The sequence below is a fragment of the Phyllopteryx taeniolatus genome, chromosome 17, assembly GCF_024500385.1.
Source record: "Phyllopteryx taeniolatus isolate TA_2022b chromosome 17, UOR_Ptae_1.2, whole genome shotgun sequence".
Classification (NCBI taxonomy): domain Eukaryota; kingdom Metazoa; phylum Chordata; class Actinopteri; order Syngnathiformes; family Syngnathidae; genus Phyllopteryx; species Phyllopteryx taeniolatus.
The window spans coordinates 10,769,448-10,785,751 of NC_084518.1; the positions used below are offsets into that span (position 1 = coordinate 10,769,448).

General features: G+C 40.2%; 1 protein-coding gene and 1 long non-coding RNA gene across 3 annotated transcripts; one reads left to right on the forward strand and one right to left on the reverse strand.

Annotated features, from left to right (window-relative positions):
* Positions 1–2,135: 2,135 nt before the first annotated feature.
* Positions 2,136–9,625, reverse strand: LOC133467637 (uncharacterized). Its single transcript, XR_009785265.1, has 4 exons — positions 9,445–9,625; positions 5,640–5,722; positions 4,845–4,927; positions 2,136–3,356 (listed from the first exon to the last, which is right to left on the reverse strand). It is a non-coding gene; the product is annotated as an uncharacterized LOC133467637 (long non-coding RNA).
* wasf3a (WASP family member 3a) lies at positions 9,053–15,702 on the forward strand. Of its 2 annotated transcripts, none has more exons than XM_061752695.1 (9): positions 9,053–9,330; positions 10,635–10,799; positions 11,372–11,506; positions 11,603–11,756; positions 12,239–12,356; positions 13,282–13,466; positions 14,308–14,508; positions 14,636–14,919; positions 14,999–15,702. In XM_061752695.1, the coding sequence occupies exons 2-9, from the start codon at positions 10,667–10,669 to the stop codon at positions 15,154–15,156; spliced, it is 1,368 nt and encodes a 455-aa protein (XP_061608679.1). In that variant the 5' UTR covers positions 9,053–9,330; positions 10,635–10,666; the 3' UTR covers positions 15,157–15,702. The 2 variants fall into 2 exon arrangements, with proteins under 2 accessions (XP_061608679.1, XP_061608680.1); XM_061752696.1 differs by having other exon boundaries at positions 10,638–10,799.
* Positions 15,703–16,304: the final 602 nt, after the last annotated feature.

Sequence of the window (16,304 nt, forward strand, 5' to 3'; positions counted from 1 at the left end):
GTCTCAACTGGGCCAAGGAAAACAAGGACTAGACTGTTGGCCAGTGGTCCTATTTTCCAATGAAAGTAAAGTGTGCCTTTCATTCTGGAATCAAGGTCCAAGGGTTTGGAGGAGGACGGGTGAAGAACAGAACCCAAGCTACTTGAGGTCCAGTGTGAAATATCCACGATCAGTCATGATTTGGGGTGCAATGTCCAGTGGAGGTGTTGGTAAACTCTGCTTTCTTAAATCCAAGGTCACCGCAACAGTCTACCAGAATGTTTTACAGGACTACATGATTCCTTCTGCGGAGGATCTGTATGGAGATGCAGATCCAGCAGAACTTGGGCCCTGCCCATACCGCCATGCAGAAGCACCAGAAGTACCTGAATCTCTAATCTATGAAAGTTTAACTTTTTGTATCCATCCATCCAATTTCTGTACCGCTTTATCCTCACAAGGGTCACGGGCGTGCTGGAGCCTATCCCAGCTATCTTCGGGCGAGAGGCGGGGTACAGTCTGAATTGGTCGCCAGCCAATCGCAGGGCACATATAAACAAATAACCATTCACACACACATTCAGTAAGGGCAATTTTGAGTCTTCAATCAACCTTCTGTGCATGATTTTTTGGGTGGGGGGTGTGGGAGGAAACCGGAGTACCCGCAGAAAACCCACGCAGGCACGGGGAGAACATGCAAACACCACACAGGCAGGATTTGAACCCCGGTCCTCAGTACTGTGAGGCAGATGTATTAACCAGTCGGACTCCGTGCCGCCACTTTTTGAATGGAATTATGGAAATAAATAAACTTTTCCATGATATACATTTTTTGGGGAAAAGGTCTGTTTGTGTGAAGTGGTCAAGCTTGTTTACACTGTCATTATAATTAGATTCAGTAGAGACAGTAGAGTCAGCTTGCTTGCTGAATCAGGTTACTAAGTGAAATGTGCTCATTTAATGCTAACATTTATCAAAAATGTCCACCCTGTCAGCAAGCTCACATCTTTTGCTGTTTGCATGTACATTGTCTGCTTGCAGTTAATTTATAAAAACAAAACAAAAAACACCTGGGAGTTTGACCAATATGCATTTCTAACAGCATAAAATCTACATGATACAATGAAGTTCTGTAAAAAATCTTAACTTTTGAGGGGGTGAAATGGGGAGGTCTAAGGTCGCTAATAGATTCAAGTTAGCTGACCAGAGATCAATTGAAGCCGCAAACTCATTTTTTCATCTTTATATCTCTATTAGCAGTGGAATAATTGAACTCGCGTGCCTCGTGAGAGTTGCACTGACGGCGGTGCGGCCATTTGTTTTTTGGGGGGCTGCACTTCTTTTGCAAAAAGACATTGTCCTTTTTTTCCAAGCAACCAACGCACACGATGAGATTCCTGGGCACACACAGTCACACAGCTTTTAGACACTCATTAGCCCCTGCTAATACAATAAGTGTCACCTTCCATTACATGGTGCTGGCAAAGAAATCAGGATTGGAAAGCCACCAAATCTCCACACAAGGGGCGCCACAGTCTAATGCCCAGTATTGTCTTTCAGCCACAATGTTGAATTGTTTTCACTTGCTCCTTTACTTTTGCTTGAAATAGAAATATATACAACAAAACCTGTAGAAAATGATCACAGTGAAAGTTTGTCTACCGCAGAAGCAACAACATTGACTATCTAATGAAGTGACACATTCCTTCATAGTGGGGATCTTCATGTTAACTTTGGGGCTTGTTTGGGAGCAGGCAGCTGTTTAAGGAGCCGCCACACCCCGCCCTATTCAAGCCCGTTGTCTCGCATATGGACAGCACATGCAGACTTGTTAAAAATCTTAATTAAGACTCCAAATTCTCCATGCTGTCGCCTGAGCAGAGCTGTGCCCTCACGTGAAATGCTGTCTTTGTCATGCTGATATATTTTTTTTTGTTGTTTGTTTTGTTTTCTGCTGGCTTATCTATAACTCAGGACAAAATGTCTGCAAAAGTCAAACACAAAGCAGTTAAAAGTAACTTTTCAAGAATGATCAAGATCAGTTTAAACGTTTTCCAGCACTTTATACACTACATTATATTTTGGCACAAATATACCAAAAATGACTGTTCCTCTCTTAAATAAGATTGTTACATGCATAAAAATAAAACTCAATGTTAGGTAGGAAATCTGTTTATTTCTCCACAAAACAAGCAAAAAGTGTCCTCATGTTGAAGCATTTTATCTAAAATACAAGCAATTTTTGATCCATAAACTTGAAATGACATTCAAATGTTCAAGAATTTCCAGAAGTTGGGGGAACCCTATGTGCAACAAAACTACAGTGTCAATGACATGTCTTTCCTATTAGGCAAGTTAGTATACCACTACAAAAACACACTTTTTTTTTTTCCAGCATTACACGAAGACATATTTCCTTACCGGCCTTGCAAACAGGTGTCCGCTGAACAATAATCAGCCCTCAAATTTCCTACTACTTATTTCACAGAGAAGCTGCACTACATCCCACTCCATAAAAAATAACACGAAGTGACAAGTGTTTGTCAATGTCAAGGTGATTTCTGGATGTAGCCCTGTGGCGGCGAGAGCGCTCCCTGTGAGGAGTGGCAAAGGGCATGTGGTTCTCTGCTTGCAATAGTGCCCCTAAGACGACTTGAGTGGAAAATGAGCGTGACGCGTGTTAAACAGGCGAAGCCCCCGCGACACTGACGTTTGACAAGGTGATGGGCGTCGGCAATTATTATTGTCTAAGCGAGCAGTTAAACTTCACTGTTGAGTCCACCGTACAAACATGCCTTTGGAGATTTCCATGAAGGTGTATGAATGAATAGGTAGACGAGAAGATGCTTTTACATGCATGAAAACATCCATATGTTAGTCAGTCTAATGTTAAACATGTGGTTAGGTATTTGTTTAAAAATGATCAGTGTTAGAAGAGAGAAAGAATTCCCTTCCTTGTGACTTAGCACTAAGTTGACCTGTCCTTCCTCCCTGACAAAAGGTGCCAATGACTGCGAGTTGGGCATCATGGCGAACATGCCAAGGAGGTGCCCCCCGCTCCCCCCACTTCAGAACCATTTGGACCACAGGGAATGGGTTAATCACATTAGAGGCCCAGAAGAGAGATGGGAAGTAGACAGTACCGTGACAGCCGGGGTAGCACTGGCACGACTAATCCCGTTAGAGCAAGGAAAAAGGGGGACGCCATCGCGCCTACAAGGCTGAGAAAGAGAAAAACATTTTCCCAGGAATGAGTTCACCTGTATGGTAACTGGGAGAAGTTGGCCTGTTGATGCCTATTAGTTGAAACAATCACACTTGGCACATCCAAATGTTTTTTTTTTCCTTCATGCTGTGCACCACTTTATTGTCTGCGCCTTGAAGAAAAAAACAAAAACAAAAAACAAAACAATCAGTAGCAGACAGTGGCAATGCGTGAGATCCTCTTTCATGGCACGGTAAAAGCAGCCCCTTTCAACTCTGTGCCATCAGCACCCCAAACAGTGAGAAGATGGGGAGGGGGTACTGTAAGAAGGACAGGGCTTACTTCATCTGCCATTGTAAGTGCACCCGAGTTCAACCTTAATGTAAACCTTTGCAGGCGGGATATGAATAGGATGCTCTCTATAAAAATATATCCTGCTGGGTAATCCGGCAGATGGCCACAGCGGTGGACACTACAAGTGCAGTTGGCCACTGCAGGGGTACCAGGGAATGTCCGATCAGCCACCACTCTTCAGCCTGGGAGATACGGAATCAAGATTCCTAACTCCCTTTTGGCAAGGCTGGGAACCCGAGCCGTCACTTTGGATCCATCAAGTTTCTTCTTAATCACGGTCCCCATTTTTTCTTTCTCCCCATTTTTTGCGTCGGCCCCTTTTGTTGCGGGGATTAAGCCAAGTGGTAAAACAGTGATTTAATGATCTTTCCATGGCTATGTGCACCACTTAAACTATGAGACAAACAAGCCAAGGCATTCTTAGAGTCACCCCCACTTCAGGCGGCTCAGGAACTCTGAAGGCTTTTCATGCGGTATTAAGCTGCGCCTGATTATTTTTCCCGCTGTTGTGTGACGTGCGGTGCGCCACTATGGGAAAATTCAAGGTTTTGTCTTTTGTTGAGGCCCATTGTAAACAAGACAAGAAGACAACAGTAGCTTAATTACATTATGATAGCGCCACAATAAGAAGGTACAATTTAGTACATATTTCAAATAAAATAATAATAATAAAATACTTGGAAGATTAGATAGTACTTTTCATAAGATGTTTACAAAGGAACTCATGACTAAGTAACACCAAAATTATATCATAATTCTCTATTCCTCTTTGTCAGTGGTTAAACCAACTTGAAACCAACAATAACATAGACTTTTTAGTTTTGGAAATGCTGTGGAGTACCACATATACTGACCAGCCACAACATTGTCCACTTGCACAATACAAAGATATCCAATACAAGAGCTGAAAAAAATATTCTGCCTTTACAAAAGTATTCAAGCTCTCCTTTAAATGACACTGTCAGAGCCATATTACTATGTTTATTGCTGTGGGTGTCATATGTCGTGGTGTAGAACTGCACCAATGAGAGCTGAATCTAATACTGTATTTTGGATACCCCACATAGCTACATGAGAGAGGAACAGCTCTCAGCACGAGCAGTACAGTTCTTCACCACTGCAAACTACACTCCAACATAATTAATGAATACCTCTCTGACAGGGCAATCAAAACTGAATTATCTTTAGTAATGCAGAATATTTGACACAGCTCCTGTCTTGAATATCCTTACTGTATATTGTTGAAGTGGTCATAATGTTGCGGCTGGTCAGTGTATACTGTTTGTGAAGTAGATTTTGTTTTTACCTGCAATTTCTCAGCAGGTGGATGAGGTGTGTTCTCCATGAAGCCCCATCTCCTTATAGGGCTCACTGATCACAGCTGGCCATCTAACCAAATAATTTATTTTAGAATTTATAGAAATCTCTTCATATGTTCATAAAGCATTACTCTTAATTTCAATACAGTGAAATTAAATAATACCTTGAAACATAAATCACAAGAAATATTTGACATTTCCTGCTCGTTTACGTGTGGTACCAACAATAGCCAGCAGGCGGCACCAGCAGGTATCACCACTCGAGGAAAATTGAATCCAATGCTTTAAACCAGTAGTTCTCAAACTTTTTACACCAACTACCACCTAAAAAAAATATATATATTTTGCGCTGCAAGTACCACCATCATGTCTGACATTAAAATACAGTAGCGTAGTAGGCCTATTTGGTCATTAAAAAACTAGATGGAATTTTTATTCCTAAGTATATTCAATATTATTGGAAACCACTGTAACATTATGCACAGTTTGACCATTAACACTGCACTAAAATACAAGAAAATAAACAAAATGTACTTAAATACTGATTCAATTAAAATGTATTGCTCATAAATTAACTCATCTTTGTTTATAAACAGTCGTAGCTGAAACAGTGTTGTAGATGAATAAAAAGGAAACAGAAAATATGAGAAAAATAAAAAGTGAACCTAAATAAATGTTTGAAAAGAAATGATAAAAGATTAAATGCAAATTTAATTTACTTAAAAGTTAAATAGAACTGAACTGTATTGGGTTTAAAAAAAAAAAAAAAAAAGTTAATCCACCTGCGACTGACTGGCGACCAGTTCAGGGTGAAGTCCGCCTTTCACCCGAAGTCAGCTGGGATAGGCTCCAGTGCCCCGCGACCCTAACCAGGATAAGCGATGGAAAATGGATGGATGGAAGTTAATCCACTGTATCATTCTGCACAGTTCGAACATTTAATTCAGTGACTCTTCCGCATACCACTAGAGAGAACATGTGTGCCACTACTGGTAACACTCTTTGAGAATTTTAAATCAAGCCATTACTTGGGGAAGAAAAGGGCAGGAAAATACACAAGCATGATTAAAACAACTCCAATGGAAGATGGAGAAGCAAAGACACAAAAAGTTGGTGGAAGAACTCCTATACGAATGCAATCAATGACACATCTGAGGAATAGAAAGACATAATAGCAGAGCACGTGCATGTTTGGTCTGGAGTGCAATAGGCGACAAAGATGATAATGGGGAGTACATATTATATTGGGGTTAATACCGCTGATCTGAAGATTAATGCACCACCAAAAACACAGAAAACCCCAAAGTGACGTGCTCTTCCCATGTCATGACACCAACAATAACAACTATCTCCAAGAAAACAAAAAATTGGGCTTGCGAGTATTTAAAATGTATTGAAATTCGTGAGTACCCGATACCTTGAAACACGGCCAGTATCAGCTCACTACCAATACCTAGTATAGGTACTCGCCCATTCCTAGAAATAATATACAGTAATATGTGCCGGAGTCCTGGTATGAAGTGTACAGACAATGTTTAAGTAACATTTTAACTGGAATAAAAATAAAGAGAAAGTAAGCTAAATAAAACTACTGAACTTACAATTTGATAACAAATTACCACTGGCCTAGCAGTATATACGCCGTTCCTGACGTCAACTTAATGTTGGTTTACTGATATTGCACTCTGCTGCCGTGACAGCGACATGTAACACACCACGTCATTTACAGTTTTATGTTGGTTATCATATTTGATTAAATTTCATTTTCAAAATTGTACAGCCAATCAAATAGTGAGTTCTGCTCTCTTCAAACGAGTGCAAAAGAGAGAGATAATATTTTTGTAAAGGTGTTATTGAGGCATGTGGCTTTTCATTTGGGAATACAATATTCAGTGACACAAACATGAGTTGTTTGTGTCCACGTCAACTGCACACAATAAAGCCTTGTTCATTAAATAATGATAGAGGACACTTCTAATATTCCACTTATGGCCCTGTAAAGTGACTCCAGCTGTTTCCTGCCTTATGTCATTATTATACAATGACGGTTTCTGCAAATATCAAAATACTCAAGCTCTAAAAAACAAGGCGAATCCGAATGTACATGCTTAATGTTGAATTAAATAATGTATTTATGGAATAAGCAGACTCCAGTTTGTAGGGTTAAGAGTTTGACAGTGTGCTACTTATAAAGATTTAAGCCTCCATATCTGGGTTACATTGCTGTCTCCCGCAATCCAGATGATGCCATCTGTGATAAAGGACCGCTCTCTGTGTGAGAGTGTCTGTGTGTGTGTGTGTGTGTGAGAGAGAGAGAGAGAGAGATAGAGTGTGTGTGATGCTTTCAAATCAAATAGTGAGTGTCTCCTTTCCCCGTTAATCCAGGTCAGCTCCAGTGAACTGACAAGTAGGCTACAGTTTATGTTGAAGAATGGGTTATTTCAAATAAGAAAGAGACCAAAGTGAGTGACAGTGGAGTGGAGATGTTTAAATGGTTAAAGTCAGCATTAATGCATGTAAAGGAAAATAGGATATCAGCGGTTTCACTGCAACAGGTAAACGCAACCTCGGAAAAAGAGAGCTAGAAGATTAGAAAACAAAAACTATACGCGTACATAATGCCTAGTGACATACAGTGATACTGGTACATACATTACTAAAATACCTTTGCAGATTACCGCTTGCTTGTAAGTGGGTTTTCATACTTACTAGGGAGAAGTAGCTCATCTGTAATGAGTTGGGATTTGCAATCACAGTTCAATTAAAGATATTTCACACCACAACTCGTGAAACTGCAATGCACCAAGGAATGCATTTGATTTTCTAGTGAGTATTCATTGCTCACTACAAAATGCTTTGTGGGATACGTTGCCGGCAGTATATAGGGAGTAACCTATACTCACTACAAATTGAAACAGCACTACTAAATGGCAAACTCGCTGCACAATGTGATTCTCAAATTGCAGTATGAGTACCACTAGTGGTACGCGGGATCCCTCTTGTGGTATGCGAAAGAATCACTGCCTAACTGTTCAGTTGTATGTAACCTTTTAGTACCTCTGCATTTAATATTTAATGGTTTGTTTTTAAACTTTTTTTAAGCACAATTTTTATTTAACATTTATGTGAAATACATTTCAATTGAATTCTTATTTAATTTTTACTTTTATATATTTATATTTATATATTTAACTGGTTAGCACATCTGCCTCACAGTTCTGGGGACCGGGGTTCAAATCCCGGCCCCACCTGTGTGGAGTTTGCATATTCTCCCCGTGCCTGGGTGGGTTTTCTCCGGACACTCCGGTTTCCTCCCACATCCCAAAAACATGCGTGGTAGGTTGATTGAAGACTCTAAATTGCCCGTAGGTGTGAACGTGTGCGCGAATGGTTGTTTGGTTATATGTGTCCTGCGATTGGCTGGCGACCAGTTCAGGGTGTACCCTGCCTGTTGCCCGAAGATAGCTGGGATAGGCTCCAGCAGCCCGCGACCCTAGTGAGGATAAGCGGTAAAGAAAATGGATGGATGGATGGATGGATGGATATTTAAGCGCAGTGTTCATGTTTGAATTGTGCATGTTACACTGATTTACAATAATATGAAAAACATCTGACCACCAGTCAAAATATTTGAAACACTTTCTCATGCTATTGAATACAGAGGTGTTTCCAAACTTTTGACTAGAAGTGTACTTTTTAGGAATAAAACTCAAGTTCTTGGTGCACATTTATGCCTACTACACTACTGCATTTTAATGTTGGTTAGGATGGTTGTACTTGGAGAGCCAAGTATTTTTTTAGGTGGTACTTGTGAAAAGTTGGACAAACGACTGATATTGTGGATCGGGAGTGATTCCAAACAGCATCTGACATCTCTCCTTTCATGCTTTCATGTGTGTGATCTGTTTGTGTGTTGTGTGCAACACAAATACTGTATAACAGCTGAGTCTGAGTTCCCCTTGAGGGATCATAATGAGTATAAAAAATAAAACAATAATAATTTCCGATTTGGTGGTGCATTTCTTTCATTAATAGCTGACAAAAACAAATGAATGCTTAATTGAGAGAGGCGAAGGTAAATGCACTTCTGAACATGCTGAATATAAATATTGTTGATTCAAACTGATGACTTCACTCATACTTTGTCGAAAGTATAAGGTCTTAATTAGGCCTGCGGGGGGAGCACACAGGATGTCAGAGGTCTCCCATGGTGCTGTGGGATTGGTCGATCCAGTAAATCTGCTGACTAAATCCCCTCATGTTGTGATTTTGACTGAGAGGTCATGTTGTCAGAGTGCATTCCTTCGTGCACAAATGTCTCCAGTAGCTATCTGGCACATGACAAGCAGAGAGGAATAGTAATACAAAAGTGTTTTTAGATTCCAATTAAGACACAATGGAGTCCACTGCTCCATGCGGCGCGTCGGCGGGAAATTGAAAACGAACGTACCCAACTCTGACAACAACGTAGAGGTAGGTTTTGTTTTTTGACTATAGCTTTTGTGACATTTAATTTTTTTTGTTATCGTTCCCAATGATACACCGCCGCTCAGAGCATTTTTTGTGAAAAGTATTGGAAAACGTTACCTGTGGTATTTGTGAGCGGTGTGGTCATTTTCATAAAGTTTTTGCGTAATGCAACACACGGTGGAGCACAAGGTAACTGAACACGAATGGATTGTTTTGCTAGCTCAGCCAGCACGCCGCGCAAGGAATTGTGGGTTATCCATCAATCCATTATCTGAGCCGCTTATCCTCACAAGGGTCGCGCGAGCGCTGGAGCCTATGCCAACTATCATCGGGCAGGAGGTGGGGTACACCCTGAACTGGTTGCCAGCCAATCACAAGGGACGTATAATCAAACAACCATTCGCACTCACATTCACACCTACGGGCAATTTAGAGTCTTCAATTAACCTACCATGCATGTTCTTGGGATGTGGGAGGAAACCGGAGTGCCCGGAGAAAACCCACGCAGGCACGGGGAGAACATGCAAACTCCACACAGGCAGGGTCGGGGATTGAAATTATATATAATGCTCAGAACTGAGGTAGACGCTCTAACCAGTCTCCACCGTGCCGCCCTGTGGGTTATCGTTCAAAAAATAATAATCTTTTTAAATAAATAACAAGCTGCAGTTTAGTTGTATTTAACTTTTAAGTTCAATACATTTAATCTTTAAGTACATTCTTTTTAAACATTATTTAGGTAAAATTTTCATTTGACTTATGTGGAATACATTTAAATTCTATTTGACTTTTAGGTGCAATCAATTTCAATTGAATCATTATTTAAATGCTTTTTTAAAAATTCCTATATTTAAGCAGTGTTAATGATCACACTGTGCATAATGTTACAATGACATATAATATAATAATAATAATAATAATAATATATTATAATATTAAGAATATTAAATATTCCTTTTAGTAATAAAACCACATCTTGTTTTTTGTTGTTGTTGACCATTTAGACCTACTATGCTACTGTATTTTAATGTTCATGATGGTTGTCCTTCGAGAGTTAAATGTTTCAGGTGGTACTGGGTGTAAAAAGTTTGAGGACTATTGTTTTGATATCAAAATAATCGACTCCCTTGTAAATTATTGGACTGCTTCATTTTTTACCACTTGTGTACTGTATCAGGTATGGTATAGTCAGGTTTTTATGTCTAGTTATGATTTTGTTTCAGTGATGGAAAGTAATTTTATCAATGAAATGTAAGATTTGGAGGTGTGCAGCAATCTGTTGACACTAATGCCGTATTGTCTTCCAGCAGGTGCTGTGGATGAGATGTGAGAAGCGGGGATGCCGATGGTCAGGAGAACCATTGAGCCTCGGCACCTGTGCCAAACTGCAGTGCCCGTCAGGATTGATAGCGAGCTGGAATGTGTGAACAACAATACCTTGTCAGCCATCATCCGCCAGCTCAGTAGTCTAAGTAAGATACTCTGATTTGGTGGTCTGGTGGTCAAGTAAAACACAAAGACAACTGCTGCAACTGACATGCAGGGAGAAAAATGAGCAGACTATTTTTGGAACCAAATTTACTTTTGGAGATCTGGCCTGTAGTCACTGACACACACATACACATACTCAGTGTGTGTGTGATGGGATTTGGTGATGTTATGGGGGTTTACAGTTTACTGCCGTGCTTGCACAAGCAGATAAGATGGCGAATGGGTGGGTGGGAACACAAAGGCAGACTAATAACATATAATACTCTCTACAATTCTTAATGCTTGCTTGGGAACGGATCACGTGGCTCTCCCGTAATCCAGACAGATTAATTGGATTTACAAAAACACAAACAATCGCTGAAGTGTCTGGTCAGTGTAGACAATACAATCGATGGATACTCATATATAATTTACTGTATATTCAGAGGTGTTAGTATACAGTAGTTTGTCATTTATTTTGCCCATATTAAATTTTAACCACACTGGTATGAGTTTCCCGTGTCTTAATTGCATTACTGTTTACATATTCTGGATAATATTGTTGTGGTTTCAGGTAAACATGCAGAAAATGTATTTGGTGATCTTTTCAATGAAGCCAACACCTTTTACGTGCGTGCAAATTCACTCCAAGACCGCATTGACCGCTTGGCCATCAAGGTCACTCAGCTAGACTCCAGTGTGGAAGGAGGTCAGTTCTACCAATGACAAACACGTTTGAAAACAGTTATCTAAATTGTTAGCCTCACACCCCTTCATCTTAAACATGTTTCCTACTGTTTTGCAGTCTCCCTTCAGGCCATAAACCTGAGGAAGGCGTTTAAAAGCTCTGACATCCAGGACCAGCAGGTGTTGTCCAAAGGCAGCACTCCAAGCTCGGTGACTGACATGTACGACAGCAGCGACCGGCCTCCTCCTCTCAGAGATCTCACTGCTTACAGGTACTCTAAAAGCATTATGATGTAGTTAAGTGATTCCCAGCCACTGTGTTGCAGCAGATTAGTGTACCGTGGGAGATCATCAGGTGTGCCATTGGAAATTATCCAATTTCACTTAAGTAGTCTATGATTATTTGTTTACTACAAAGAATATATCTTTGTTCACTTACTGTATTTATGCCAGCAACATATAGTGACAGACAGAACAATTAAATTCCACTCCACTAGGTGGCAGAAGGTACAATTACAGAAAAGCTTTGTGTTCAACTAAACAGGCCCAGATTTGTGCGTAAATTGAGACAAGATTATCATTATTTCAAACAGTACACTTTTTGGGTCATTTTACTTTAGTGGTGTGTTGTAAGATTTTTTTTAAATGTAAATTATATGTGCCTTGGCTCAATTAAGGTTGAGAAAGACTGATCCAGGTTAACTAATCAACAAATAGGACAAACCCACAAGGTTTCTTTCTTTGTTGTAAATAGAGAGGACGGCACTGAAGCCACGAGGTTCTACTCAGACCCGTCATACTTTTTTGACTTGTGGAAGGAGAAAATACTGCAAGACACAGAGGACAAGAGGAAAGAAAGGAGGAGACAGAGGGTGAAACCATACATAATCTATTTTATTTCCCCTTTCCCTTTATGAACTTTATTTCCCTTTATTTAACAGACTGCCCAAATAGCCTGCCTTTAAACATAGAATGCAATGTTTTGATTAACATTATCAGAGAGATATTATATATATTAATATGTTTAATAATGTGGCTGTGTTTACGTGGGTTTCCCCTGGATATTCCAGTTTACTCCCACATTCTGAAAACATCCATATTATCTTAAATGAAGAGTCCAAATGACCTGCAGGTGTGAATGTAAGTGTTACTAGCTTTTTCGGTATGTCTACAGAACGTGCCCTGTGGGTGACTGACGACCAGTCAACGGTGTGACTTGCCTTTCACCCAGTCAGTATAAAATGGATGGAATGTTGATATATTTTGTAATGGCGTTGCCCCTATAATGTAGCTTAATATGGTCATCAAAATATCAGATACAGCTCTCAGTAAGATGCAACAGATATTTGAACTCAAACATTGCATCAACACATGTAGACAAACAATACTCACAGGCATATATTCTTTATCCTGTGTGAAAAACAACTAATATTCCTGCAGTTTACAGAGAAGATGTGAAAGTCTTATTCGTTTATATTTGGTTTATATTCGTCTATATAAACTATACTGCCCCCCGTTGGCCATGGCATGCACACCAGAAGGAGACGCACAATGAATTAATCATGATGAACAAACTTTTTAATTGTTAACATTCTATTTTATCGTGTTACAATTGTACGTTTTATTAAGTACAATACATTAGAGTAGTATTTTTCTTATTTAAAACACCTTCCTTTTTTGTTTTATTGGGGGGCTGTAATGACATTTCTCGTGGTCACGGAGCAAATTAAGCTTGTGTGTCACCACTGTAGGTCAATGTTTTGCATGTTTTTGCTTATTAATTTACTCTCCTTTCAGGAACAGAAGCGATGTGTGGAAAGCAGCACCCTCCAGCGCCAGGTGAAGAAGGTGAGAAAGGCTCGAACCCGCAGACAAGAGTGGAACATGATGGCCTTCGACCAGGAGCTCCGACCAGATCACCGCCACTCTCAAACTCTGCGGCGAGGAGCATCTTCCGAGGGCTCACTCTCCCCAGAGGGCAGGTTTGTGCCATGGGAATGTGATCAAGGGGTCAATTTTGTGACCTCAAAATCCCCATTTGTTCATAATCCATCCATTTTCCGTACCGCTTATCCTCACTAGGGTCGCGGGTATGCTGGAGCCTATCACAGCTGATCTGGGTGAGAGGCGGGGTACACCCTGAACTGGTCGCCAGCCAATCGCAGGGCACATCAAAACAAACGACCATTCACACCTACATGCAACTTAGAGTCTTCAATTAACCTCCCATGCATGTTTTTGGGGATGTGGGAGGAAACCGGAGTACCCTGAGAAAACCCACACAGGCAGGGGGAGAACATGCAAACTCCACACAGGCGAGGCTGGATTTTAATCCGGGTCCTCAGAACTGTGAGGCAGATGTGCTAACCAGTCAATCACCATGCCACTCTCTAAAATAGAGGCAAAAGTGTTCAAATTAATATTGGCCAGTTAGTCCCCCTTCATATTCACGTATGTCGGTGGGATTGGTGTCACCTCCTTTTGCCACATTACCACATTAGGTGCACTTACACAATATGAGATCCAACACAATCCTGCCATTACAGTTTGGATATTAATATTGTATTCTGTTTTTATTGACACTTGGAAAGGTAGTAATTTAACAAGATGTTTTATTGTTTTTGTGGGTGTTTGCAGTGGTGTATACAGTAACTGCGCTGAGAGGCGTTTCTAAAATGTTGGTTACCTTATTGAACTACATTAGCTGTTCACTCATTGGCTTGTTTAACCATGTGACAGGAAAAGCCAAGGTCCAGATACATAAAGCAGCAATTTAGTTTGTCAAACTGCAAATCATGTGTTTCTTTCAATTTGTTCTTCTAGGTCTGAACTTCCTAACTATACTAACCCGCCTGTGCCAGCCCTCAGTGCTTCCAACTATATCAAGTCGCATGGGAACACGCAGCCCTCCCCGCCAGCAGAGCACGAATACCACAGTATTGACGTCAATAAGATAACAACTAAGGTTGAAGCTCAGGGTGCAGAGAAGATGAACAGTTCAATACACCCACCTCCAGATTACGAGTATGTTTGTACAATAACTGCCACTTTATATAATCAGAGCTGATACTCTATATATATATATATATATATATATATATATATATTTTTTTTTTTTTTAATATAATCTTTGCTTTTCATTGTCAATCAGCTGTGCCCACCCTCCACCTGGCCAAGGCCCACCTATCCCATCACCCCATACAGCCTTCCCTTTCCCCCCACCGGCAGCTCATAAGGGAGCTACTATAAATGTCGGCCCAGGTTACCCACTTCCACCTGTGGCTCCTCCAGGACCTTGCATGGTACCTCCTCCGGGTCTGCCTCCACCTCCTCCAGCTGCCCCATCACACATTTCAGGACTCTGTGGAAGCATCAGAGCTGAAATAAAACCAGTGAGAGATGTAAGGAGTGGTCTTCTATCTGCTATCCGCATGGGTGAGTTCTGATCTACCTCAATGTTTATGAAATGTATGCATGGTTATTGTAATTCTAACATTCTGCTTATGGTCATTAGGTATCCAGCTTAAAAAAGTGCAAGAGCAGCAAGAGCTGCAGAGCAAGCGTGACCCAGTCGGGAATGACGTGGCCAGCATCCTGTCACGGCGCATTGCGGTGGAGTACACTGACTCCGACGATGACTCAGAGGTGGATGACAATGAATGGTCAGATTGACTCCAGTGTGGCTTCATTGGACCTTCTGTGCAACTAAAGATGCTATTCAGATGATGCAATATAGTCATAATTTTATGACATCATTTCGTGTATTCTCACATCTCTGACCATTACATTACCAACCTCATTGGCAGAGGTAACAATGATCTTAATTTCTAATGAGAACTAGTAAAAACTTTGCACCAGTCTCCCATGACATTTTTTTCCCTTTCTTTTGGTCCTTCATGACATATACTGCAATTGACTACACCATTTAGTGAAGCTCAATCTGCAAACTCAGTGTCACACTGTTAGGGGTCACAGTGATGCTAAAATAAATCCCCCTTTGCTTCTGCAGGGAAGATAAGCAATAGATGTGTCATCAGTTTTTGTACCACAAAATAATTTATTGTTGTATGTCTAATATATATCTGTGGTATATTTATTTGGTATTACTCTTTAAAAAATGTGCCATGACAGTATCCCAACCTTTCTCTCGTCTTTTTTTTATACATTACACAGTAGTGTATTACCAAATGAGCTCAATAAATCTTGATATATTCAGGATTAAGATTGCTTGTATTTTCATTGCATGTTACAGTTAATGAAAATAGGTCTTATATATATATATAATTGCAGTGGTCTCCTATTTGCCAGCTTATTATAAATAGGTAGTACACCAGATGTGAAGTTAAAGCATCCTTGGGTCTCTTTTATGAGGTTTATAAATCTAAGCTATTATTAATTATTATTATTATTATTATTATTGGTAGTAGAAGTAGTAGTAGTAGTAGGCAGTCCACAATGGCTTTGATGTTGTCACGGGAATGCCTAGCTATTTTTCTTAGTTGAAGTCATATGCACAAACATGAAGAGGTAGTATCTACTGCCTCAATAGAACTGGCATCCACCAAACATCATGTTTTGTGATAACAGACAGGAGCAATGTGACCTCTTTTATCCTCACACTAGAGCAGAGTTCACATGATGTTATAATGAACAGAATAAAATTGATACATATTATAAGGGCAAAGACATATTTTTCTAACAATGTAAAAACTGCCCTGTGTATACATAGCTACCATACACAAAGGAATTCATTTGAATGTAATACATGTATGGACAGTCAAATAAAGATGACCCTATACCATGTTTATAGATTGGATATA

Coding starts and splice junctions, on each gene's coding strand:
- wasf3a (XM_061752695.1), top strand. CDS start 10,667: ATGCCGATGGTCAGGAGAACCATTGAGCCTCGGCACCTGTGCCAAACT. Junction 10,800..11,371: donor CCGCCAGCTCAGTAGTCTAA/GTAAGATACTCT, acceptor TTGTGGTTTCAG/GTAAACATGCAGAAAATGTA. Junction 14,920..14,998: donor TCTATCTGCTATCCGCATGG/GTGAGTTCTGAT, acceptor TATGGTCATTAG/GTATCCAGCTTAAAAAAGTG.